General features: G+C 36.4%; 2 protein-coding genes across 6 annotated transcripts in view; one reads left to right on the top strand and one right to left on the bottom strand.

Moving 5' to 3' along the window:
• ezrb (ezrin b) overlaps nt 1-11,947 on the top strand; it is a 30,339-nt gene extending 18,392 nt beyond the window's left edge. For both annotated transcript variants that reach the window (XM_082146706.1, XM_082146705.1), the window contains 8 exons: nt 118-264; nt 2,832-2,928; nt 5,295-5,458; nt 6,300-6,430; nt 7,763-7,923; nt 8,005-8,097; nt 8,283-8,525; nt 10,950-11,947. In XM_082146706.1, coding sequence (XP_082002832.1) covers nt 118-264; nt 2,832-2,928; nt 5,295-5,458; nt 6,300-6,430; nt 7,763-7,923; nt 8,005-8,097; nt 8,283-8,525; nt 10,950-11,114 — 1,201 coding nt within the window. In that variant the 3' untranslated portion in view covers nt 11,115-11,947. The remainder of the gene's footprint in view (nt 1-117; nt 265-2,831; nt 2,929-5,294; nt 5,459-6,299; nt 6,431-7,762; nt 7,924-8,004; nt 8,098-8,282; nt 8,526-10,949) is intronic.
• On the bottom strand, nt 11,831-27,399 carry sytl3 (synaptotagmin-like 3). 4 transcript variants are annotated; one of them, XM_082146702.1, is made up of 16 exons: nt 27,293-27,399; nt 24,649-24,869; nt 24,209-24,424; nt 23,094-23,161; nt 22,468-22,522; nt 22,299-22,365; nt 22,140-22,212; nt 21,884-22,002; nt 19,702-19,833; nt 19,087-19,250; nt 18,846-18,945; nt 16,206-16,376; nt 15,161-15,251; nt 14,694-14,781; nt 14,015-14,205; nt 11,831-13,724 (listed from the first exon to the last, which is right to left on the bottom strand). In XM_082146702.1, exons 2-16 carry the CDS (start codon nt 24,795-24,797, stop codon nt 13,630-13,632), a joined length of 1,779 nt encoding a protein of 592 aa, XP_082002828.1. In that variant the 5' UTR covers nt 24,798-24,869; nt 27,293-27,399; the 3' UTR covers nt 11,831-13,629. The 4 variants fall into 4 exon arrangements, with proteins under 4 accessions (XP_082002828.1, XP_082002829.1, XP_082002827.1 ...); XM_082146703.1 differs by lacking the exon at nt 27,293-27,399 and having other exon boundaries at nt 15,161-15,248; nt 24,649-25,164; XM_082146701.1 differs by lacking the exon at nt 27,293-27,399 and having other exon boundaries at nt 24,649-25,161.
• Between the last annotated feature and the right edge of the window lie 350 nt (nt 27,400-27,749).

Below are 27,749 nucleotides of genomic sequence, written 5' to 3'. Positions count from 1 at the left end.
TTGTGATATACTATTACCATGTTATGACATACTGTGCTAAAAGATTTTGGTCATATCACCAGCCAGCATTACAAACCGAAACTGATCATTTTGTTGTCCTGTTTTATTTATCCCTAGAGAGGACGCAATGCTTGAGTATTTGAAAATTGCTCAGGATCTGGAAATGTATGGTGTGAACTACTTCGACATCAAGAACAAGAAGGGATCGGAGCTATGGCTGGGTGTGGATGCCCTGGGCCTAAATATCTATGAGAAAGAAGACAAGTGAGTTCAGCCTTTCCCTACATTCATTTGACATTATTCTTATGTGAAGTGGCATTTCAGCTACACTTCATGTATCTTCAGTGTTTTCCTCTTCTTTTAAATAATTTGGATTACAAAATAAAAGCACCGTGCCAGTACCATGGTCAAATATCAGTTGTTAGTACTGTATACTACGAGTACTGTATGGTTACCATAATACCATGGTATTTTGTGGTATACCTAGTTACTTAGTAATACTTTTGGCCTGCACATCCATCATCCCCCTTTAATTTACACCAATCTGTGAAATCCAAGCTATTGAGGAGTGCTTTTGGTGATTTAGTTTGGTTTGAGGACATTATTCCTAGAACATGATGTTCTTTTTTGAAGTAACATCTATTTTATTTCCATTGTTTCCTTAAACAGAGATCTCTCTGTGTGTGCACATAAGTGCAGTGGCGTCTAATGGCTTTTTCCCCACAATGCCCTCTATTTTAACCATAGCAACAAAGACTGGTTTTTCAAGCTGTGCAGTCCTTGAAAACATTGGGCAAGGTTTGTGTGTGTGACTGAGAGAAGGCTTCTCGAGTGCACACACGTTGCACAACGACCTGTGAAATAGTTCACATTCATCTGATCTTTGCTTGTGTTTGTACGGTGTAAAGTGTTGTTGTGTTAGCTGTGCTCTTTCTGCCGAGTGGCCCGTATTCTTAGCTTCACATTTGTTTCAAATCATGATTCTGAACAGACAACTACAAAAAATAACATAATTTTCTAGAGGTTATGACAAAATGTAAATTTCTGCAGTCTATTTAAAAATATTTAATTAATCTGAATTAATAATTAAAAAGTGGTTTCAATGAATGATTCGATGACTCACTCATAATGACTTCACTTGTTTCATTATTACTGGATGAATCAGGTTTTTTGAATGAGTCTCTGTAAATGAGTGAATGATTCAATGACAAATAAATGTTTTAACAGTTACTTTACCAGTCACCCCATAGTGGCGTAACAATATAGCCAATTTAAATTGAGTTATTTTAAGCCAAGTTACTTTCAAAAGGTGATTTACTCTCTTACTCAGACTTGATCCTTAAGAAATCATTCTAATTTAATGCTCAGGTCACATTTCTGTTGAAAACAGTTCTTAACACGTTTGTGGAAATTGTGATATTTTATTCAGGATTCTTTGAGGAATAGAAAGTTCAATGAGCAGCATTTATTACATTTATTAAATAATTTATTAAATAGACACATTTTGTAACATTATATATGTCTTCACTGTCACTTTTGATAAATTTAATTAATACAAGTATTAATTTCTCTTTTTTTTTATCTTACCACAAATATTTGAATGGTATCATTGTTTCCTAAAATGTTAAGCGGCACAACTGTTTTCAACATTGATGATAATGTTTCTTGATCATTAGATTAGCATATCAGAATTATTTCTGAAGGATCATGTGACACTGAAGACTGTATATTCAGCTTTACCATCACAGGAAAAAAATAAATTTAAATTTAAATTGTAATACTATTTCACAATATTACTGTTTGATGAAATAAATGCATATTTGGTGAGCAGAAGAGACTACTAAAAAAAAAAAAAAAACATATTTCCAAACTTTTGACAGGTGCTGGATATATTATTTTATTTATACTAATAATAATAAACATGTACTGGTATATAATATTGTAATAGTATTTTATTTATTTATTTACTTATCCAAAAATGTACGGATATAGCATTTTCCTTAAATGGTAGAATAACCAGTATGCATGCCTTCTGTCCACAGGAGCAAAAAATAAGCAGGCACGTTCACAACATCTTTAGCAGCTCTACTCCACCTAGACCAAGTCAGCACGACAATCGCTCTGGAACTCTATTCCCACTAGAGCCAATCAGAGCCAATCAAAGCCAAGCATGAGACCGACTGTAGCAGTCATTGCACTACAAGGACAAAAACTAGGGCCTCTTTAAATACTTACATAAATCATATAAAATGTAATATTGTATAAATGTTTAATGCTAATGAAATATGACAGTCAATGGTCTAGTGTATTTGTTCCACTCTTCTTTTCCCCCTGCACCTTATACTGTACAACCCTTAGAAAAAAACATTTCATGCCATATTTATTATTATCATTTATTTGAACCATTTCTGCCATTTGTTTTAGGGCAGGTTTGTGGTGTGTCATACGAGGTGGGCCACAATAGCTTTGTGTTCTCTTAGCTACGCATTAAGACAATGTGACGTGGCGTCGTTGTGATGCCACTCCCATGAGCTCCACAAAGACATCACAGCACACTCCTCACTGCGATGATGTCATTAGCTCACGCTAATCGCAGGCCCTTCTTTGTCTTAGCATTCCTTGAGTATCTCAGTGATGGACCGTCATGCCTGTGGTACAACATTCTCACTGCATTACAAACTGATCTCAGTGCTATTATTTAGTTTTTTGCTCGATCGGCGAGATCTGATGGTTGTCGTCCACCTTTTAAGTGGTGATTTCAGGTTTTCAGGTTTTGCGTGACTATGTATGGAATGAAAACATATCTCATGATGTCATCATTGTCTTCACAGACTCACACCTAAAATTGGATTCCCCTGGAGCGAAATAAGAAACATTTCCTTCAACGATAAGAAGTTTGTCATCAAGCCTATAGATAAAAAAGCTCCAGTAAGTGAAACTGCAATTGTGACACAAGCCGCCTTCATACCTCACAGTCCTGAAACTGAAAAACTGACGAGACGAGAATAAAACTTGTTTTATTACACTCTAATCGACAAACGTTTTATCTCACACCAATATCACAACGTCTAGGATTAGGTTTTTGGATACAAAGTCTAATTTAAATAGTTTTCGGATTAAAAAAAGAAAATGTTAAAGAACCATTATTATGATAGTCAGAAACATTTCAGATTCAACACCATTTTTAGGTCACTAATTGTGTATTTGAAACATTGAGCATTGTAAACTTTGTACAAAAGTCTGTAAAGCACGAGATGCTCTTTAAAACCATTGTTTGTTTGTTTACTTTTATTGTCCCTCTTAGGGGAAACTAGTTTTGCAGCAAAAGGTAACAAATACAGACAATGCATAATACATAAACAATATATAATTACACATCATAGTTCATATCATAAAATCTACCTATGAAGATTTTTTTCCACATTTAACAGAATGTGGAATTTGAATACAGCACATCACAGTCATCCACTACTGAACCATGTCCTTGATCCTGTTCCTGTAGAAGACTCACTATCACAGAGTCATCAGCATATTTATTAATGTGCCTATTCTCGTATGAATTGCGACAATCATTTGTGTGCATAATATATAACATAGGTTACAAACAACATCCTTGAGGAGACCCAGTAGAACAAAATAACTGTTTAGAATATACATTAATTTTAACACATTGCGATCTTCCTGTTAAAAAAAATCTAAAATCCATTCAGCAACATTTAAATCGATGTTAAAATTGTTAATTTATCTATTAACAAATGAGAAATCAATAAATAACGCCTTAGGTTTTTCCAGATGTTTATAAACCAGATTTAAAAGATGAAGAAATGGCAAATTGTAATGGATCAAGGCTAGACTCGATTTGCTGTGAAATCACTTCCCTAACTATTTTTTTTAATTTTTTTTTCAAAACGTTTCATTATTAACGACGTGTGAGCAACTGGTCTAAAATCGGTTAAATTCTTAGGCACGTTGTTTGTGTTTGTTTTTTTGTTTTTTCGGCACAGATTTCTTCCATATTCTTGGGACTTTTGTAGCTTAAGAGTTCCACACAACTGTTCTGCACAAGTCTTTTACACCTTACCTCCTATATTATCAGGGCCTGGACTTTTCTTTACATCTATATTTTGAAAAAGACATTTAACCTTGTGATCTTCAATGTTTTCACAATTACTAAATTTTGTTCTTTGTTTTGAATAATTGATTTCTGCACTAAAATCATGATGATCAAACCTTAATTACTACTCATTCAATGTATCAGAAAAATCCATATCCGATTTAAAACCATCCAATTTAATCCTTTCCTTTCTCTCATTACCTGCCAAGGTTTTAAATCCTTGTCATGTTGCACTTTATTTATTTATTTTCCATTCAGCTGATATTCCAACTTGAACCCATTCTTCTTTATTTCTTCTCTCACCATATTACTGATCTCTCTAACTGTGTGTGATATTCTCCCATCTGAAAAGCTATTTTCTTTTTATGCAAAATATATTTTGTTCTCTTTGAGATCCAACGGGATTATGGTTTGGAAATACTCTAAAGTCTTATATGGAACAACACATACAGTACAAAAAGAGATATATCCACACATGACCTCAGTGAATTCATCAAAATTGTTCGTAGCTTCTTCAAAAACGGTCCAGTCTGTTCAATCAAAAGACCCCTGTAGAGCCAGTGAACTGTCCTCTGTCTAAACCTGGACTCTTCTTTTCTTCATTTTCTCTCTACGCAGCACTGACTTATACGCAGGTAACCGGTGAACTGTGTTCTAATCAGAGAAACCCAAAGGAGGACCAATAGTAGAATTCATTGCCCCCCTTAATAGAGCCATAACAGAGATCAAGTGTCTTATTTTGCCTTGTATTTCAAGTGATATATTGGTAAAAAGTACAGAATGATTTATAGACTACAATTAAAATCCCCAAGAATAAAATTTGGTGCGTCTGGTGTATAAATAATCCTAAAATAACTCTGCAATGTGACAAAAAAAGATGGTGAGATGTCTGTGGCTTTATTGTGACACACACAGTACACATTAAATCACTGTAATGCGTGCAGTTTGACAGTAAAGAGTCATTAGTTGTAGCAGTGCTGTTTCAGCTGATAAACACCAGCAGTCAGTCTCTGTCTTCATAGAGCGTTATCTCTGAGCGTCAGAGCAGCTGCTTTCACATTACCACACGACTTTATCATACTAATACACAGACTTCTCAATCTGATCAAAGACCAGTACATTGGATGATTCCTAAACCCCTGCATCTTTATATCTTGTCTCTTCCTCCTTATCCCTGCAGGATTTCGTGTTCTACGCCCAGCGTTTGCGCATTAATAAACGTATCCTACAGCTGTGCATGGGGAACCATGAGCTGTACATGCGCCGCAGGAAGCCGGACACCATCGAGGTGCAGCAGATGAAAGCCCAGGCTCGAGAGGAGAAACAACACAAACAGATGGAGAGGTGAGGATGAATCACCATGGCGATGTGAGGAGTGATGTCGTCTCATCAGCAGATGCTGCAGGATATAAAACACACCATATTCTGCATTTGTGTACCATATTTAATTTTACACTTTCAGAACTAGAAACTGTGGATTGGCAAAGGCTGTTTTTTTGTTTGTTTTTTTGTTTTTGTTTTGTTTGTTTTGCTTTTTGTTTGATTTTAAACTGGATTAGCAAAGCCTGATTTTGTTTTGCTTTTGGTTTGTTAGTTTTCTTTGGCCTTTTTTTTTTTTTTTGAGATTTGCTTTGTGGTACCTTGGATCTTCTGAAAGGTTGTTAGGCAGTTTTTAGATGGGTAATTAAATAAATATATTATATGGTACTGATTTACCAGTCTCAAATCAGCATCCAATAGCAGTATCCAACTTATGATCCAACATTATGATAACTTTGTGGCATTGCCTTTAGTCAACTCCAGTTGCTGTAAATTACTTTCCAAATGGCATTTAAACAGTTTTATATGTAAATGACCTTGGTTATGATTGGTTAACTAGCTGTTGCCCATCATGAGTTGCTGAATACTTTATTGATATGTAAACTTCATGCCGTCTCTTCATGGTTGTGATGTCATGAAGCCAACAAGAGTTTTGAACAAGCCATTTTTGCAGCAGGTCAATGAGTTTTGAATTATTAACATCATTATTAACTATGAGCAAGGCAAATTGAGTTTTGTATTATACGACCACTTTATTATGGCTCCCTTGGCAGGTCAGTCTGAGTGATGACTTTTGTTTGTGGGTACAGAGCGGTGTCCTGAGCAAACGTCACAGTGTGTCTCTTTGGTTGTGTCTTATCTGCAGAGCTCAGCTGGAGAACGAGAAGAAGAGACGAGAGGCCATAGAGAGAGAGAAAGAGCAGATGGAGAGGGAGAAACAGGAGCTGATGATGCGACTCTACCAGTTTGAGGAGAAGACCAAAAAAGCAGAGAAAGGTAAGAAGCCAGGGTCCAGTGTGTTTGTTTTTAATTGGAGTAATATCATGTAAAATTATATTTTGTTTTGGTTAAAACATGTTCATGTCTAATGCAAGATAAGTATTTTCATGACTGCGTTTAATAAAACGGTCAACATGCAAGTTGTTTTGAATGCGGGGAATCATGTTTATACTTTTTTTAATTTTTTTTTAAGAAAATCATTTTCTTAACTGTTTCGTTTTATGAAACAATATATGGATTATAATAAAAACTAATCTGACAATTATTGTGATGATTGGTTTACTTTGACTCCATATGGAAAATTTGTGACACTTTGGTCTTTTCAGTTTGTAACCTTTTAGCTTGTTATTATATAAAGGGGAGACATTATACTTTGATCATGAGTGTGTTCGAGCTGACAATGCCGTTGACTGGCAATCCAAACACAAGGTGGTGTCGAACTGCACCTGTTACTTTGTTTCTGCTGTTCGCATGTCATGTTTCTTTTGTGTTTGCCACAAAGCTTTTCTTTCTGATATCCAGTTTGAAACTAGATTATTAGGCTATTAATTTTTCATTCCGAAAAGTTTGTGTTTTGGATTAAATAATGTTCCTGAATCATGTGGCCATACATGCTAAAACCATCAACCATCTCTGACTATACAAAGTCCAACAAAGCTTTCTGAATGATCTCAATTTATGTACTCTGTAGAAAAGGCAGAAGTGATGTCATTTTGTGACAAACATCACTCAGCTTAAAGGGAATTTTTCTGTCATTATTTACTTCAACCCCCATATGTCTCTTTCTTGTATGGAGCACAAAAGGAATTATATGTAGCAGAAAGTCTTAAACTACTCTGCAGACAATGAAAGTGAATGGTGACCACAGCCGTCAAGCAAGAATTCAGTGAATCATTACTTAAATTAAATTTTGCTATACGAAAAGTTATTCTACAGCTTTCAGATACAGAATATAGTGCATGAGTAATGAGTATTAATTGTATGGTGCTTGACAGCCCCTCATTCCCATTCACTTTCATTGTGTGGAAAAAAAGCAGCATGAACACTTCTCCTTTGGTGTTCCACGATATAAAGGTCAAACAGTGAAACTAGGGGAGTAAATGATGATAGATTTTTTTTGGGTGACCTATCCCTTCAAAGTAGACTAATTATAGGGACTGCAAAAGCATAATGTGGTCGCCACTATTTAGTGTTGAATTGACGACTATTCATTAACATCACAGATGTGTAACCATGAGGGCATCACCACCTTCCACAGTGAAGCCCAGACCCATATTTAGGATGTATTGATGGTTGCACTTTAAATTAAATCTGGATGTGTGTTTTCAGACCTGCAGGAGCAGATGCAGAGGGCCGTGCAGCTAGAGCATGAACGGAGACTGGCCGATGAGGAGGCCGCCAGATTGGAGGCAGAGAGGCAGGCAGCCCTGCTCGCAAAGGAGGAACTGGCCCGTCAAGCCAAGGACCAGCTAAAGAGTCAAGAACAGCTGGTGAGAACTTAACACCGATTCTCAGGAAAATTAAGAGTTGTTTATTTTCCATTAACGATCCTCCCAATTGATTTCTCTCAGGCCGCTGAGCTAGCAGAACATACTGCTCGTATTGCACTCCTGGAAGAAGCCAAAAGACGCAAGGAGGAGGAAGCCGTGACATGGCAGCACAGAGTAAGAGCATTAAGACATGAACCCATATGGAAATAATGAGATCACCTCAAGATCACTTTTTTCAACCTTTATGAGTTTGCATTACTGCAAAAAATATTGTGTCCATACTCTTGGTGCAGTCTCAAGTTCTTCAGTAATTGGATTGGTAGACTGTCTGATCTTTGTGATGTTGGACTGTGTTCAAGGCGAAAGAGGCCCAGGATGACCTGGTGAAGACCCGTGAGGAGCTTCACATGGTGATGGCGGCGCCACCTCTCCCTCCACCACCCCCCGCCTACGAACCTGATGAGAATGAGTATGAAGATGGGGAGGAGAGCAACGGGAGCTACAGTGCAGACCTGCAGACGGGAGGATTCCATGACCACCGCAACGAAGAACAGCGACTCACTGAGGCCGAGAAGAATGAACGAGTTCAGAAACAGCTGTTGGTAAGTATAACATTGTAGGAACAATTGGTTGAACTTTACGAGGCTTTAAGATTGGAGCCCAGGGCAGGGTAGCAAATCCTGCTCCTTGAAGACTGAGTTCAGGTCTTACTCCAGCATGTTCCTAACAGGGTTAGGGTAACCTTTTTGCAGTTTTATTCTTCTAGGTTGATCTAGTTTCTTCTTTAACTCTAGTCCAGGGGTGTCATAACCTGCTCCTGAAGGACCACTGTCCTGCAAAGTTTAATGAGTTATTTCCTCCAAAAAGTGGTTTATTCAGCATACGGAAGCATCTCCTCCATTTAACATCCATTAAAAAACAGCCTCTTGCCTCCTTCCCTGCATACCACAGTGTTAGCATGCTAAGGTTGCAGGCTTGCCTTTAAGTGGCTTTTATGCCTAGTAAGACATTGATCTGGTATGTTTAATTGGGGCTGGAGCTAATGTAAATAACATTAAACCAACAAAAGTATTTGAAGAGTAATAAAAGTGTAGTCCCGATCCTGCCGTCCTCCATCTTTGTAGCTGTTGCCCACAGAAACAATGTTAAACTAAAAAACGCTCAAGATTGTCACTGCGGGGTTTCCATTTTAGGGTTGTGAATACATTAAGACAAATACAAGAGAACATGGTCTCTGTGTAGGTCCTCTTTAGGGCTCGACAAAAGGGGCTTTCACACCGGGTACATCTAGGAGCTAGAACTTATAGCAACTAGCCACTAGGATGGTACCCCGAAAACTAATGGTTCTCCTAGGAACGTTTTCCTGGTTCCATTCGCACCACCAGCAGGAACTCTGAAGTGACGTAAGTTGTGCTCGTTGTTGTGACTTTTATTTTGATGGCACTGAGAACGCCTTAGCTCACACTGCTCGCATTCTCTGTGTTCATTAGTTTAAGATCTGTCTAACAGTCCTGTCTAATACGTCATTAGAAAGTAACGTTAGACCGTAATGAAAAGTTATTAGCGCATGCCATGCGGTTCAGTAACAGTGTCCAGTGTTGCTAACTGAGCAGAAATACATAATCATGTTTGGCTTGGTCCCCTCAAAGTTAACCTTTACGCTGAGGAGAAAATCCATCTATCACTGTTTTCCATGTTTGTAGAGTTAGTTTCTGGAGTAAATATATAGGCTATAATCTGTGGGTTTACACAGCCTTTTTTTAAATGGCGGGTGCTGATGTTTCACGTGCGTTCGGCCAATCAGCGTCACCAACGTCACTGGTAGTTCCTATAGTGCTGGGTTAGACCCGACTCTGAAGGAGGAGCTCAATTAGATCCTCCAAAAGGAGTTCCTAGAACTAAAATCTTTAAAAAAAAACTTTTGGGGGGACTCAATTAGCTCCTACTTCAGAGTAGAGTCTAACCCGGGACAACCTGAACTACCAGTGACGCAAGTGTAGGCTGATTGGCCGAACACATGCCATACGAAACACCGGCACCCGCCATATTCTTACTGCTCGAACTAACGGCATGAACATGGAAAGCCTCGATAGATGGGCCGCCACTAAAGTCCTGGCAGTTCTCAACACAGTGTCCTCCATCCTTCAGTTGTTGACGTTGTTCAATAAATGATGTCGCTGTCGGCCGGCTTGCGTCACTTCAGAGTTCCTACTGACGTTGTGAATGCAACCAGGAAAATGGCCCAAAGGGAAAATGTAGTTCTCAGGGGACCAACCTGGTGGCTAGTGCCTATAACTGAGTGCCTATAACTACCCGGTGCGAAAGCCCCTCACGAATAGGAATAAATAACCCTGTTCTGAAACAACAGTATCTACCAGTCAATTACTTCTGATTTTAAGAGGAAGTTGGGGTAAGGTTTAGGGTTGGCTAGACCTAGGTCGATGCTTGGTTGATAGCAATGTCTAGCACCAGGGATGTCTACAAACATGGCCTTAGGTTCATCAGGTTGTCTCATATGATTACCGTAGTACAGCCAACAGATCTTTGTTGGTCCTGGACATTCTTATCAACAAATCAGATTTTGGTAATAGGATTAGGCTTAGGTTTCAGGCTGGGGTTGGGGCTTGTCTTTTAAACCAATAATATCCTTCTGCCTTTAACTGTAGTTAATAGTTGGGGTTAGGAGTAGTCAATAAGATTTCTCCAAGTAGGTCATGGTCCTGAAATAACATACTTTAACGGTCCTAAAACAACATTACTATCAAACAATCCAAACGATAACCTATTCCTAACCTAAATAAGAATGTTATCAACTAGATATCCAAGTGGTATATATGGGTTTAGGGCCTGACATTGTGTTTGGTCTTAACAACAACGTTAATCCAGAAACATGTCCTACTTGGTAGAATCACATTAAAAGGTTTGGATAGGTTTGTTTGACAGGAAGATTGATTCAGAACTGGTTGTATTCTTGAGTCATAGATCAAAAAAGCATCACACAATTTCTGACACTATCTTCTTTACAGGCTCTGACCTCAGAGTTATCCCAGGCTCGCGACGACACCAAGAAGACTCAGAACGACCTGCTGCACACAGAGAACGTGCGCGCCGGCCGAGACAAATACAAAACTCTCCGGCAGATCCGCCAGGGCAATACCAAACAGAGGATTGATGAGTTTGAGGCCTTATAAAATATCAGGACCAGGAAACTTTGGGAAGGAGGGGAAGGAAGGAGTCTCAAAGCCCTTGTCTGTTTTCTTTCTATCCCCTACGTCTGAGTGGTCAATGCAAGAGGCACACGTACACGCACATGCACACGGTAATGCAACAGATTTGATTAGGATGATACCAACACTGGTTCAATGTTCACTAAACAAGAAATTATTTTAAAACCAAAAAACTGCACAATGTAAATGTAATGACAAAAAAGTTTTTTTGTCATTACATTTATATACATAAACACAAATGTTTACCCCTTAATGGTGTACATCGGAATTCACAGCAACACTTTACAGTAAGGTTCTATACTGTAGCATTAGTTAATGAACAAACAATGAACATTTATTAATGGCTGTTCATTCTTGGTTTGTAATGCATTAGTTAACTAGTGATGACAAACAACTTGTAATATTAATGTATTTATATATGTAGCAATTCACATTTATTAATCTTGGTTAATTGCTAACTAATGTTAATAGTATAAAGCCTTATTTTAAAATGTTACCAATTTCACAATCAAACCACTGATTTTTTTCACAGAATGTGCTGAAATAAATCCTTTTGCCATAAACATGCGAAACTAAATATGTAATCACACGTGCCAACAATGCATCCCCTTATGTTAATTATGTGTTATTAATTAAATAATCTGGCCAAATTCTAACTAGTTTGGGGTTGTAATGAGGGATTGTATTTTTTTTTTTATTTTTTTTTTCTTGTTAATGATCCACTCAGCACAGGGCTTGGCAGTATGATAATAATTTTATGTATTGTCTTATATTAAAACTCTTTCATTCATGTTGAATATGGCTTTTGCCAGAATATTTGTTATAGTGTTTATTTATTCTTTCTTTGGGTTATTTAAGGTTTTGGGGTAGATGTACTTCTGCTTATTTACTAATGACAGATTCATTTTGTTTATTGATTCTGTACTGACCCAAATGATGATTAAATCCACATGCTCAAATCTTTAATACTAATTAGAAGAGGATTCATATACGATATGATGTCTGATTTTAAACACGCATATATATACATACATTTTATATATATATATACATATATATACACACACATATGTGTATATATATGTATCAGAGGCATGTTAAATCATTAGATTTTCTGCATTAGATACAAACTGATTTTTGTTATGGTTTTCAATTGAATTAGTTACTGAATGTTTATTGCCATGACATTGGGTTGGAGGAAGATTTGTTTTTAGAAACTTTAATAACCTTTTGTATTCTCAGCTTACTGTAAGTTAGTTTTGGACAGTTTTCACTGACTTAACTAGCAGCTCTTTATATTTTAATGAAAACTTAAAATAGCACAAATCAGGTAGTGTTAAAGACACCTTTATTCTGCTGGAGGATTCACACTAGAACAGAGTTTTAGACATTCAGCATTTTGGGTGATATACCAATGGGCAAATATTACGATTTAGTAAATTGTTTCTATGATGCCTGTAACCATGCAGTGCCACTTTCATAAAAATAGGAAAGTATTATTATTATTATTTGTCGCATCTTTTTTTCTTCTTGCTACTTGGCAAGTTATTAGGACTTACTTAAATGTATTTGTTTCCTCCAAATGATGCTTATTATTGCTAACTTAGTCACTGTTAATTCTTTAATTGAGTTTCCATTATCAAAATCAGCTGGTTTAATCACTCGCAGCTATTTGAACGCTTGTGTTTTAAATATTATTGACGACATATACAAATAAGCTTTTCACACTACCGACACTGCAGGGCTTAAAGGGATTGTTCACTCAAAAATGAAAATGCTGTCATTTATTCACCCTCAAGTTGTTCCAAACCTGTATGAGTTTCTGTCTTCTGTTGAGCACAAAATAAGCTATTTTAAAGAATGTTGGTTTCCAGTTTTGGTCCCCATCGACTTCCATAGTATTTCCCTCCCCGATACTATGGAAGTCAATGGGGACCAACATTCTTCAAAATATATTTTGTGTTCACATCAACCCAACCTGGATTATGTCACTGAATCGTGGTAACAATGGTATACAAGTTACCAACTCATTGTAAGAACTAGTTGACCCCTGGTTAACAATATGACGTGTGAAAAGCCTATATGTGTAAAACAGAAAAGAGTTGTTATTGTATAAAGCAGTAGTAATATAAGTATCATTGAGCTTCACAACAACTGGATTTATTTATTTTCCCCCAAAAGGTGTTTATTATATTAGAAATAAAGATTTATGAGCAACAAATCTGGGTGTCTTATTTAAGAAGTTCAGCGTATAATACCGTACCGCACACCATCTTTGTAGATATATTCAGTTTATTAATTTATTAAATAATTTATAATTTTTTTACATGAAATAAAACATCAAAACTGTTCATGTCTGATGAAATAGGATGCAAGAAATGGGAATGAGAGTCTGTTCACAGGATTCTGTGGCCTCTTGTGAGCACAACTGCCACTTGCCAGGATCCGTGGGTCGATGGAAAGGTTCCACGTTCTTCAGTTATGACCTCATGTGTGTGCTGACAGTTGCATGAAGTGGAAGAACGAAGTCATGCCACTCTCCTGGCATCTGCTGGAGGCGTTGCCATGAGGATTCTGCTGAAACAAGCAGACAGAGTGACATACAAGCCCATCTTGTGTGTGTGTGTGTGTGTGTGTGTGTGTGTCCAGACAGAGTATTTTTAGAGAAGTCTACTGGTGCTCATTTATAGAAACAAACTCAAATGCTGACATCAAACATAATATGATATAACTGGAGTCTTGAGATCATATGAACGTGCACTACCATTTAAAATTTCTTTGTTTTTGTAAGATCAAAATGACTGGAAAAACAGTGAAATATTACAATTTGAAATAGCTGTTTTCTGTGTGTGCGTGTGACTCACCGCCGGCCAGCCGTGCTGATCTCAGTAAGCGGTCAGCGAGGCTGAAGGTGTGTTTCTCCCACAGGTTGATCTGCAGGTTGGCCTCCTGGAGCTCCTGAAGTGAGACTCTGCTGAAGCTCATCTGGAGAGACTCAGTCTTCTTCAGTGTAGTTCTCTGCACCAGCTCTCTCTCTCCAGGAAGATGAAGAATCCTGGGGAGAACACACACAATTACTGCAACTGACATCAAATGCCAATATGACTAATATATCCTTGTGGAGAGGAGACAACAGATTAATATCCCTACAGTACCAATCAAAATTTGTGTTTTTTTAATTTATTTTTTACATAAATTCATACTTTCATTCCAGAAGGATGCAATCAAAAGTGGCTGATTTTATATATATATATATATATATATATATATATATATATGAAATGGAAAAAAAAGTGTTAAAATGTAACATTAAATAACAACTTAGCTGAAAATGATGCGGAATAAAAAGAATCCTGTTTACATGTAGGCTACCTTAGCAAAGTTAATGATTTGGTTAGCATGCTAATCAATGTCCAGGAATCTATGAGAAAGGATACTAACTGAATGTCTTTCTAATGATTATTAAAGGTGGAAATCTTTCATAATTTGCAGTGAAATTTCATATTTTATGTTTATTTGTGCCAACTTATATTGTCGACTCACCCCTCGATGTAAGCTGTTTTTGAGACGGAGAGCTTCCACGCATCAGTGATGATAACTTTGAGCTGTCCTGCAGATCCCATCAAAATGTCTGTATAGATAGATTAATTACAAGTGTTTTCATTCTGAAATAGGCCAACTATATATTTGATAAGAGTATTTATAATGAGCATTGGAAGATAAATGACATGAAAAGCCCATAAAACCCTGCTGAAGTAAACAGCTAAAACCAGCCTAGGCTCTTACTGCCGGGTCAAGCTGGTGTTCAACTGGTGTCCCAGCTAGACCAGCTAAAACCAGCCGGATCAGCTAAAAAAAAGAAGCTGGTTTTAGCTGTTTGTTTTTGTTTGTTTGTTTTCAGCAGGAAAGACAGTATATTTGTCATTCTCTAATCCATACACAGTCTGTTCTGGCAGAAAAGCCCAGAGTCCCAGTGTGTGTGTGTGTGTGTGTGTGACAGAGACTCGTACCGTCAGTGTGTGTCAGGAACTGTAGTTGTGCTTTAAGCAGCAGCAGATCTGAAGTGAACAGCTCCACATCGCCACCTAGTGAATGTCTCTGCTGTGAAAGAATAGATCAGATCATTCACCTCAGAACATGAGCAGACGTTTGCATGATCATGTTGATTTGTTCTTTACACTTCCTGCTAATCTAATTTGACTTCCTTTTACTTGTTTTTGATGGCTTTAACATTTGCATAGACATTGCTCATTACTATACCATTATATGCACTCCCACAAGTTCGGTTCAACCGATGTGCTAACTTCAATAATTTGCTCCCATGGTTTCAACGGGGTCAGTTATTCAAGCATCTGCAATATTTACTGCTCCTGATCTACTCTCCAGTTATTTGAATGGTTAATAAACATTAATATGTATTAACTTATTGTTTAATTTAATTTAATTTAATATTTTTTCTCTCCCCATTAAATTTTTTAACCATCATAAATTAGGTATAATTGAAATACTTAAACTCTCAAAATTGGTTAGGCACATGGATTTAATTTTCTAGCGATTTTTGAGTCCAAATTATTTAGTAAAATGTATATTTTGTATACATTTTTTATTTTTTTATTTAGTACATTTGCTTCACAGCTAAATTAAACTTCTATAACATTTTTACACTTTTTTTTTATTTAATAGTGTTTTCACTTATGCTATAATCTGATGAGTAATTTCATTTAATTTAATTTCATAACAGAGCCTATTAGCAATTTCATTGGGAAAAAAAGGTTTAGGATTGACTGAAATAATTGTCACTAACTTTTTACCTTAATTTAAGCAATTTCCACTTTTTTTTTTATAAGCTATAAATTTTTTTTCCATCTTAATATAATTTAAGTATAAATAACTTTATACAGCAACTGTACTTTATGTCTCTCTCTCTCTCTCTCTCTCTCTCTCTCTCTCTCTCTCTCTCTCTATATATATATATATATATATATATATATAGCCTATGTAAACAAAATATTTGATAAAGCTGTAATGAGATCAGATGAGTTTGACTGATCTTACCTTTGGGCCGAGTGAGTTCCAGACCGAGCGCTGAGTGTGAGTGTTCTCCAGACTGAAGTCTGCCAGACGGAGGAGAGTCTCACCCAGAAAGAGCTTGCGCTTGAGTCCTCTGGAGTGCCAGACTGAGACCTGAACCACACTGCTGACCAGCTGCTCACGCTCAAGTGCACACTGCAAACACAACACCTGCATGAGGACCACTGCACTCAAGTGTACACTGCAAACACAACACCTGCATGAGGACCACTGCACTCAAGTGCACACTGCAAACACAACACCTGCATGAGGACCACTGCACTCAAGTGCACACTGCAAACACAACACCTGCATGAGGACCACTGCACTCAAGTGCACACTGCAAACACAACACCTGCATGAGGACCACTGCACTCAAGTGCACACTGCAAACACAACACCTGCATGAGGACCACTGCACTCAAGTGTACACTGCAAACACAACACCTGCATGAGGACCACTGCACTCAAGTGCACACTGCAAACACAACACCTGCATGAGGACCACTGCACTCAAGTGCACACTGCAAACACAACACCTGCATGAGGACCACTGCACTCAAGTGCACACTGCAAACACAACACCTGCATGAGGACCACTGCACTCAAGTGCACACTGCAAACACAACACCTGCATGAGGACCACTGCACTCAAGTGCACGCTGCAAACACAACACCTGCATGAGGACCACTGCACTCAAGTGTACACTGCAAACACAACACCTGCATGAGGACCACTGCACTCAAGTGTACACTGCAAACACAACACCTGCATGAGGACCACTGCACTCAAGTGTACACTGCAAACACAACACCTGCATGAGGACCACTGCACTCAAGTGTACACTGCAAACACAACACCTGCATGAGGACCACTGCACTCAAGTGTACACTGCAAACACAACACCTGCATGAGGACCACTGCACTCAAGTGTACACTGCAAACACAACACCTGCATGAGGACCACTGCACTCAAGTGCACACTGCAAACACAACACCTGCATGAGGACCACTGCACTCAAGTGCACGCTGCAAACACAACACCTGCATGAGGACCACTGCACTCAAGTGTACGCTGCAAACACAACACCTGCATGAGGACCACTGCACTCAAGTGTACACTGCAAACACAACACCTGCATGAGGACCACTGCACTCAAGTGTACACTGCAAACACAACACCTGCATGAGGACCACTGCACTCAAGTGCACACTGCAAACACAACACCTGCATGAGGACCACTGCACTCAAGTGCACGCTGCAAACACAACACCTGCATGAGGACCACTGCACTCAAGTGTACACTGCAAACACAACACCTGCATGAGGACCACTGCACTCAAGTGTACACTGCAAACACAACACCTGCATGAGGACCACTGCACTCAAGTGTACACTGCAAACACAACACCTGCATGAGGACCACTGCACTCAAGTGCACGCTGCAAACACAACACCTGCATGAGGACCACTGCACTCAAGTGTACACTGCAAACACAACACCTGCATGAGGACCACTGCACTCAAGTGCACGCTGCAAACACAACACCTGCATGAGGACCACTGCACTCAAGTGTACACTGCAAACACAACACCTGCATGAGGACCACTGCACTCAAGTGCACACTGCAAACACAACACCTGCATGAGGACCACTGCACTCAAGTGTACACTGCAAACACAACACCTGCATGAGGACCACTGCACTCAAGTGCACACTGCAAACACAACACCTGCATGAGGACCACTGCACTCAAGTGCACACTGCAAACACAACACCTGCATGAGGACCACTGCACTCAAGTGCACACTGCAAACAGGCAGGCCACTTAAAAAATATGCAATGTATTTGTATTTATGTTCAAATAATAACAATACTTAATTAAAGAAAATAATAATAATATACGTTAAATGTCACAATTAAATAGTGAATAATTTTTAACTGCAACTTTAACATTTTTAATTTACCAACGCAACAACCAATGAGAACAATGAACTGCAATACTGTCCGTTTGACACAAGATGGCAGACCACAAATCATTCAGGGCAAAGGTTTTTTAATTACTTTGATTGGTTGTGAACTTTAACAAAAAATATTTTGCCCACTCAATATCTGTTTGTAAACTTCACTAAAAACATTTTTTTTTTTACTCTAAACAATAATGTTTGTTTATCTCACCCCTTGCAGGTTCATTATAATTAACTAAAAATAAAACAAAAACATTTTTGATTCCTGAAATAAAATAAACATTAACTGAAATAAAATAAATAACAATATATAAACTTAACATACTTTTTTTTAAGTAGTTGGCAAAATGTCTAATTTTCTGTTAGTTTAATTTGATGCACTAAAACAATCGTAAAACTAAAATACAGAATTATAAAATAAAATAAAAACTATATAGGCATATTTAAAAAATAATACAAAATTACAAAATTAAATTACTAAAACTTTAACTAAAATTACAATAAAAAAGTATAAAAAATAGAAACCAATTCAAAGTAATAATACAACTATTTAGTATCTTGATGATACTAATATAACACTTTCATTGTTGATTTTTTTATTATTATTTTTTAAACAAAGTTCACTAGTAACTTTTTACTGCTTGTAAATACTCACTGTAAACGTTTCATTGTAAACCGGGTTATTTCCCCTCTTGACTGCTGTTTTCATCTTATTATTGTGACATTTCTTCGGAAGCAAACGGACCTTAACATACCTGTTTGTTCAGAAAGAAACGACATTTCTTGTCAGACCAACTGTATATGAGCAAATATGTTACAGCAACGATGTTCTCCTAACATTACGCAAACATTTATTGTAATAAACAGCAAACCCACACTCTATCAAAACAACTTACGGATGACATTTCTTCCTCATATCTCCAAACATCAGATTTCTGCAGGCTTTGATAGTTATCTCCAAACAGGATGTCCTGTTGTTGTACCCAAAGGCAACCTCTATTTCTCCAGTCACGCTGTTTTCAAAGAACCCACAATCCATTCCTGTGCTGCTGTTGCTGTCCTGTACAAAACATGTCTTGGAATGAATTCATATTTCATTTAAATTCCCTTTATGTATATATATATATATATATATATATATATATATATATATATATATATATATATATATTATATAAATATATATTATACAAATATATATTATACAAATATATTGTATAATATATATACAAATATACATCATCAACATTTAATAGATTACAGGCTTATGTTGAAAATGTTATTTTTATATATATATATATATATATATATATATATATATATATATATATATATATATATATATATATATCAATAACATTTTCAACATAAGCCAGTAATCTATTAAATGTTGATGCCATAAAAGGCTATCTTGCAGACTTTTGCAGACTACAGGGGATTTTTGTTTTTTTTTAACAGAAAGCTTTGCACTTGTTATCAGATTAAACAGAAAACCGTATGTGAATACACACCCTGTGCTCATCGCTGTATGCGGATGTATATGACCCATCGTCATCTGTCAGGTAAACTGTGCTTGATGATGCGTACTGTTCCGAGGATTTGGTGTTCTGGGAAAGATCGGGAAGACTGGGAGCTTTGCACAGCTGTGAGGGAACAATATCAGTTAGGACACGTCACACTAATGCCAAACATCTAGTCAGGGTCATTAGATGTCAAATGAATCGAAAGAACATTTGAAAACCTCTGAACATTTGAATGACGTCTCTTCTGCTCACCAAGGCTGCATTTGATCAAAATACAGTAAAACAGTAATATGTGAAATATCATTACAATTTAAAATAACTGTTTTCTATTTTAATATTTTAAAATGTAATTTATTCCTCTGACCAAAGCTGAATTTTCAGCATCATTACTCCAGTCACATGATCCTTCAGAAATCATTCTAATATTTTTGATTTGCTGCTCAAAAAACATGTATTATTATTACCAATGCTGAAAACAGTTGTGCTGCTTAATATTATTATGGAATTATAATATTTTTAATGGAAACGTGATTAACTAAGCTAGGTTAAAAAAAGGAAAAAATAAAAATAAAAATAATACTTTTATTCAGTGACAGTAAAACATTTATAATGTTATAAAATAAAATGTGTCTTAACCCTCCTAATTCCGCATTCAAGTCCATTTTGACCAAGAAGAGGTAAATAACAGTATATATTATATTTTATATATATATATATATATATATATATATATATATATATATATATATATATATAAAATATAATATATACTGTTATATATATATATATATATATATATATATATATATATATATATATATATATATATATATACACTCACCTAAAGGATTATTAGTAACACCATACTAATACTGTGTTTGACCCCCTTTCGCCTTCAGAACTGCCTTAATTCTACGTGGCATTGATTCAACAAGGTGCTGAAAGCATTCTTTAGAAATGTTGGCCCATATTGATAGGATAGCATCTTGCAGTTGATGGAGATTTGTGGGATGCACATCCAGGGCACGAAGCTCCCGTTCCACCACATCCCAAAGATGCTCTATTGGGTTGAGATCTGGTGACTGTGGGGGCCATTTTAGTACAGTGAACTCATTGTCATGTTCAAGAAACCAATTTGAAATGATTCGAGCTTTGTGACATGGTGCATTATCCTGCTGGAAGTAGCCATCAGAGGATGGGTACATGGTGGTCATAAAGGGATGGACATGGTCAGAAACAATGCTCAGGTAGGCCGTGGCATTTAAACGATGCCCAATTGGCACTAAGGGGCCTAAAGTGTGCCAAGAAAACATCCCCCACACCATTACACCACCACCACCAGCCTGCACAGTGGCAACAAGGCATGATGGATCCATGTTCTCATTCTGTTTACGCCAAATTCTGACTCTACCATCTGAATGTGAAAGCGAAATATATATATATATATTTTTTTTTTTTTATGAAAAAATGTGAGAGATATAACCATTTAAACTTAACTGTTACACCTTTTGCATTCGGTCCATTTTGACCTGAAAGTGAATTGTGTTTACACATGAAGTTATGCTGATTTTCTTCTTTTTCCACCCAGATAAGATTTTTTTTTTTTTTTTTTTTTTTTACTAATTCTGTTCTTTCACTCTTTCTATTCATCAAAGAATTCTAGGAAAGTTTCTACAAAAAAAATCAGAAGATAAATAGTTTTCTACATTGAAAACAGTAAGAACTATTATTAGCAATATTGAGCACCAAATAATTTCTGAAGGATCATGTGACACTGAAGACAGGAGTAATGATGCTGAAAATACAGCTTTGATCACAGGAGTAAATTACATTGTAGAATACTTAACACATTTTAATCAAATAAATGCAGCCTTGATAAGAGACTTCTTTCAAAAGTTCAAAGGTTTCGTTCAATTTATTTTACAACTAAGAATGGCATTGACTGCACAGTTCTGCCCTAGTTAAACCTGATTGGCAGGAAATCTATGGTATTTATCAAGAACTTTATAGAAACGAGTTGCTTAGTAGATCTTAATTAGATCTTCATTCAGAGGCCAGAGGAGAACTGACTCATTGCTGTTGATGACTTGACATCAATTAAATGAAATTCAATAAAACATAAAAAATTAAATAAAATAAAAAATAAAAAATGAAAACGTCCATCTCTTACATTGCAGGCTTTGTCGAGGGCGCCCTCTGAAAGACTCTTGCGTCTCGAGTTCATGCGCCCGTAATCCACAGTCAGCTGACCGGCTTCCACACTCAAATCATTCTGAGACTTGGAGAGCTCTAGCATCAGGAAAAGACAACAACATCTGGATCAGGCAGTTGTAGACACTTTTGGGGATCTCTGAGTTATTACAATGTTATTACATGTTATTACATTGAACAATTACCATGAAAAGGTTCTAGTTTTGTACTCTTACTTTTTATGTGAGCACTGACAGACATCATAAGGTTCTCCATAGATTTAGTAAATGGCTTTGATATTTTGGGATCCTATATGGCAAATGCACACAAACAAATTATAAGGTGATGAAGAAACAAAGAAAAATAATAATAATAATACATATCATTCTTTTCACCTCTGATCTGTTAAATGATGGGACTTCTTTAAAGGGAGGAGGAGTTGGAGGCACGACTGCAATGAAGCTAAAACCAAATAACAAAATTAATAACACATTAAAATGATTGATTAAAAACGGATTAAAGAATTGTCGTGAAGTAAAGAAGGTTATTATAATGTTCTCCAACCTGAGCCGTTGATAAGACTGTAATAGTTTGTCTCCGGTGGTCTCATGACTGTTTGCTAGAAACACAAAAAGACAGCATTCATGTATTAATATTGACATTTGATTGGGATGGTACTAAGTTTATTTCAACACAAATCATCATGCACAAATAGTACATTATGTATTGTGAACGTAGATTGCTTATATTTATAGTACATGAGGAATTCCCACGTTTACCTGATGTACATGTCTTGAAATATTAGGTTAATATTTAAATAATTTAACAAAACATTTATATGTTCACAGTTCTCTGATGCTGGTTAATAAAATATATTATCTTTTTTAATAGCCTAATTGATTTATTTTAATATTTTTTATTTTAAAATTATTTATTTAAATTGTAAATTATGATGATGTGATTCATTATTAGCTTTTCATCAACTGACAAACCCCTGCAGTTTCCTCCAAAACTTCACAAACCCCAGTTCAGGAAATAATATTATTTGTAAAAACAAGTCATGTGACATTACAGTGAGCCGTGAAAAAGTGTTCAGTGCTGATATATTTCATTGTAAATTCAGTGTAAATTAATTTTCAACACAATTATCTTCAGTAATTGTTTCTCTTGGCTAATTAAAACAGACAAACCTTTGACATCCGTAAATTTCTTTGCTTGCTGCTCCACAAACCATTCACCAGATTTGATCTTAAATTCCCTGAAGAAGAAAAAAAGAAAAAGATTATAAAAAAGAAATAAAAATCTCATTTGTCCTTATGTCATCTATCTAAAGCTTTAGTAACACTTCACAATAAGGTTTCATTTGGTAAAATTTGTTAACTACATTAGTTAACGTGAACTAACAATGAACAATACTTTCACAGCATTTATTAATCTTGGCTGATGTTAATCTCAGAATTGACCAAACACATAAAACTGTTAACATCAGTTAATACTGTGAACTAACATGAACATTTTATTAAAGGAATTGTTCACTTAAAAATTAAAAGTCTGTCATCATATACTCTCACTCAAGTTGTTTCAAACCTGTATGAGTTTCTTTCTTCTGTTGAACACAAAGGAAGATATTTTGAAGAATGTCGGTAACCAGACGGACCCCATTGACTTCAATAGCAAGTCAATAGGTTCCATCAGCTGTTTGGTTTCCGACAGAAGAAAGAAATTAATACAGATTTGAAACAACTTGAGAGTGAGTAAATGATGACAGAATTTTCATTTTTAAGTGAACTATTCCTTTAACTAACATTAACTAACATTAACAAAGGTTGATAAATGTTGTAAAAATATATATTTTTTTTGGGTTGCATTAACTAATGTTAACAATTGACCTTACTGTAAAGTGTTACTGAAGCTTTGAATATGGTTTAATAATTAATGTCATTTCTGACACATATTCAGAGCCAGCTATATCATATATCATCATACCTTTAGCCTACTCTGTAGAGCTAGTTCAGGAAGTTCGTAGGTTAATGTGTCAAATGTGCCAAATGTGACTGGAAACACTGTCCTTGACTAAAATGTTCCTATAGTAGCCTAATATTAAAGCTGGAAAGCCTATGCTTGGCAAATGTGATTTTTTAAGTCCCCTCCCTTAAATCCCCATTAGGTTTAGGATTAGATGTGGGGTGCCGTTAGGCAAGCAGGTAGCAGCTTTAACAACGGGAGTTATACCGTAATTTGGCAGGGAGATTCAAATTAGATTCGAAGGTGTTATATAAAGCCATGAGTGATGTTTTGTTTTTACCTGAATGCATTACACATTGTGCACTTCCACTCTCTTGCGGACCGGACGACCCGACAGCGGTTACAGATGCGGTGACTGCATCCACAGCACACCGAACCACAGTCCCAGAACTTCCCTAGAGGTCGCTGACATCTCGCACACGATCTCTGACCATATGGACGAGTAATGGTCTTGGCACCCTGACGATAGACACCTTGAAGTTCTACCTTTAGCCTCCTAAAAAAAGTAGTTTGAAATGTTATTTTTTCATAGTACAATGCATTTTTAAATAAATACAAGAACGTTCTAGGAACCCAGACAGAAACATAGTGTCGGCCCAGATCCGGCCCACACACGTGGAATCCATGTGTACCAGATGTGGCCAGGATCTGGGCCGACACTATGTTGCCGTCTGGGAACATAGGGAAGAATTAGGACGTTCAACAGAACCATTTTCGGACCTGATTCTGTCTGCTTCAATGGTTCGAAGTGCTTTGTCTCTCTGAAGAACCTCCAGGACTCGTTCTCTCTCCAGAGCCTGGAACAATCCGAGATCCATAGGGCAGAGTTGATAGTGTCGGTTTTCCCAGTTTTCCTCTTCGAGTTTCATTTTAGTCCACAGTTCAGTTCAGTTTGGTTCAGTTCGGTTCAGAAGACGCCACTCTGCTTAGATTCTGAAAAACTGTTCAATGACCAAAATGTTTTTATTTGGCTTTTCATCGATTAACGTGTTTAATAAATATATAATAATGTGTTCAATTTAGTACAATGAATTTTATTTAAAACAAATGCTTAAAAAGGTATATTTTTGTGAGTTCACAGTCAGTGCAGCACAAGCTGCTAATAACCCATTCTCATGAGAAAACGTAACAATTTGACTAGTAGGCGGCAATACAGTGAAAATATAATAAAACATTGTCTATTCCTAAACCTAACGCTCAGTGGGGCATACCAATACAGGCAGCACAAAATAAATGTAAAAATAGTTTGACTGTGCGAAACACACCTTCGTAAAGACCATAGACTGTAGGTAAAGACATACTCCATATGATTCGCTATTTCCCTATAGTGGCTAATGGACCAGAAAGCTCGCTAATAACATAACTCGCTTATCCAACTTATTTTACAATGCAGAACTATGTTCAATGATATTAGTTTATTTCAACAAACGGCAGGATTATATTGACTAAAGCCACTTCTTGTAATATTTATTCAAGATAACATTTTATTTCGATTGTCCACTTTAGACATTCAACTAACTATAAGTAGCTTTGCCACTACATATTAACTAACTGTCATTAGAGTATTAGTAGACTGTCTGCTTAATAAACACTTTATTTTGATGGTCCGCCAACACACATTCTACTGACTGTAAGTAACTTTGCAATTACATGTCAACTTATTCTAATAACCCAAACACCTAACCTAACTGTCTACTACAGTCTACTACAGTATACTAACATCTGTCTACTACAGTCTACTAACATCTGTCTACTACAGTCTACTAACATCTGTCTACTACAGTCTACTAACAATCTACTATAGTCTATTAACAGTATACTACAATCTTTGTTTACTAATGTTTAATGTCTACTACAGTCTACTAATGGTCTACTACAGTCTACTAACGTCTACTAACGGTCAAGTACAATCTTCTAATGTCTACTACGGTCACGTCTACTACAGTATAATAACGGTCTACTACAGTCTACTAATGTTTTGCTAACATTCCCATTAGGTTATAAAGCCGTAATTTCTGAATGTTCTCAAAACGTTCAAAACGTCCAGTTTTTTTAAACGTTTTTCTTGATTAGCCTATGAGAGCATTCAGGAAACATTCCATTTAATCATTTTGCAAACATTATGGGATGCTTAATATTTATAAATAATATTTATAAAAATGTTAGACAAACGCCCAACTAAAACTTTTCAGAAAAAAAACCCTTCTGTGAAGGATGTATAAATAACGTTTTTGTACTAATATTTTAAAGACCAGATAAACTTTGAATGAACATTCTATTAATGTTCCTGGAAGAATGTTTGTTTATAACTTGAAACTTTCCCTGTTAGCTGGATTGATTAAACATATTGTATTTTTTTTTCTAATTAATCATTATATCAATGAAATGGTAATAGATTATCAGCCCTAGTTAAAACGCACCAGATAACAAAACGAAAAGCCAAATCAAAAAGAAATTTTTTGAAATGATGTAATTCTGACAATGTGTGGGACGACCCAGCAGCGATGAAACTGAGTCAATAGACCCTACACGGAATTCAGAGGAGTGTGGGAAGAGTCTGCTGTCATTTCCCACACTCTTCATGAGCTAATTTACGTGAAGTCACTTCGTTGTACTCATATCTGGTGAACTGCGCTTGTCATGCAATGGATGGGGTTATGCGGGAACCCACAATGTCTGGCCTCGACGGCTCAACGTTAAAGGCTTTTGCTGCGAGAGCCACTTCCAGGAAAGGGTTTGTGTAACAAATGCCACAAGTATATATACATAGTTGTGAGAAGAGTGGACAACCTGGTTCACATAGATCGAATGTCCTTAAGTTTGGCATCCCTATTTGAACTGCCAAACACTAGACAAACAAAACTAAACTGATCCACAATGAATGGTCCAATTGGTTCAACTGAGCTACATTCATCCCTTAAAATCACAGAGGGTTTTTTGTTGCAAATTAAGGACCCCCAAATATGATGACTGATTTTTGTTCTGACTGTTATTATAGTTTTACAATCAATTAACCTCACGGTTTTCTAAATAATCTTTAAGCAGAATGAAATATTAATGTTGTCAAATTTGGTCAAAATCACAGTTTTTAACATATTCCACATTTATGTAATGTCATTGGACACATTATCATTTGCAGCCCTAAAAATACATTGTCTTCATGGCAAGCTCAAAGTAGTAAGACAGCAATATTATTTAGATCTTACAAAATTAAAATGTTTACTAATGTAAAAACACTTCATACCTTGCTGCTAACATACGTTATAAACTTTACTCGACCTATATTTTGCAGCTCTGATAAAACTGCTTGTAATAATAATCACTACATTGATGTGTCATGAAAAAATATTGCATGCAAGCTTACCTTCTAGCTGGTGAGATGTGACAGCTCAAAGATCTGCAATCTCAACCCTATATAAAGACTCAACGCTGGTCGTCATTTTCCACTTCCTTCCTGTTCACACGATGATGACAGGTCTGTGAAACTGAAATAAATGAGCACGACAGTATCTTCATTTCAAGAGTGCTGTGCAAGGCCACAATTTGATTCTCATCTTTAAAGAGATAGTTTGAAGCTGAACATGCAATCAATTAAATAATAAAACCAGATTATGATTACAGAAGATTACAGCATTTCATTTAGAATTTTTCTAACATGCTTTTTACCTTGTCAATCTTAATCAGTTCCATTTTTTACTTTGACCTACTAGCCTTTAAATACAAACATGAAGGTCTACAGGGGTCCTCTCTGTGATATCATTTCCTGTTTTATGGTTTTCTTTTCACTTGACAGCAAAAAGTTTTAAACCGTTTTAAATATT

This window comes from Leuciscus leuciscus (genome assembly GCF_965113295.1).
Source record: "Leuciscus leuciscus genome assembly, chromosome: 19".
NCBI lineage: Eukaryota > Metazoa > Chordata > Actinopteri > Cypriniformes > Leuciscidae > Leuciscus > Leuciscus leuciscus.
Note: the sequence above shows the minus strand (reverse complement) of the source record. Positions and strands in the feature narration are given on the sequence as shown.

Bases quoted from the DNA above. Each gene is read 5' to 3' on its own strand.
- sytl3 (XM_082146702.1), bottom strand. From the start codon at position 24,797: ATGAAACTCGAAGAGGAAAACTGGGAAAACCGACACTATCAACTCTGC. The intron at 19,251-19,701 runs GTGTGTATTCAC...TGTTTTGTACAG, and splicing joins CATACAGCGATGAGCACAGG to GACAGCAACAGCAGCACAGG. The intron at 16,377-18,845 runs GTGAGTATTTAC...TTGTGTTTGCAG, and splicing joins TTTACAATGAAACGTTTACA to TGTGCACTTGAGCGTGAGCA.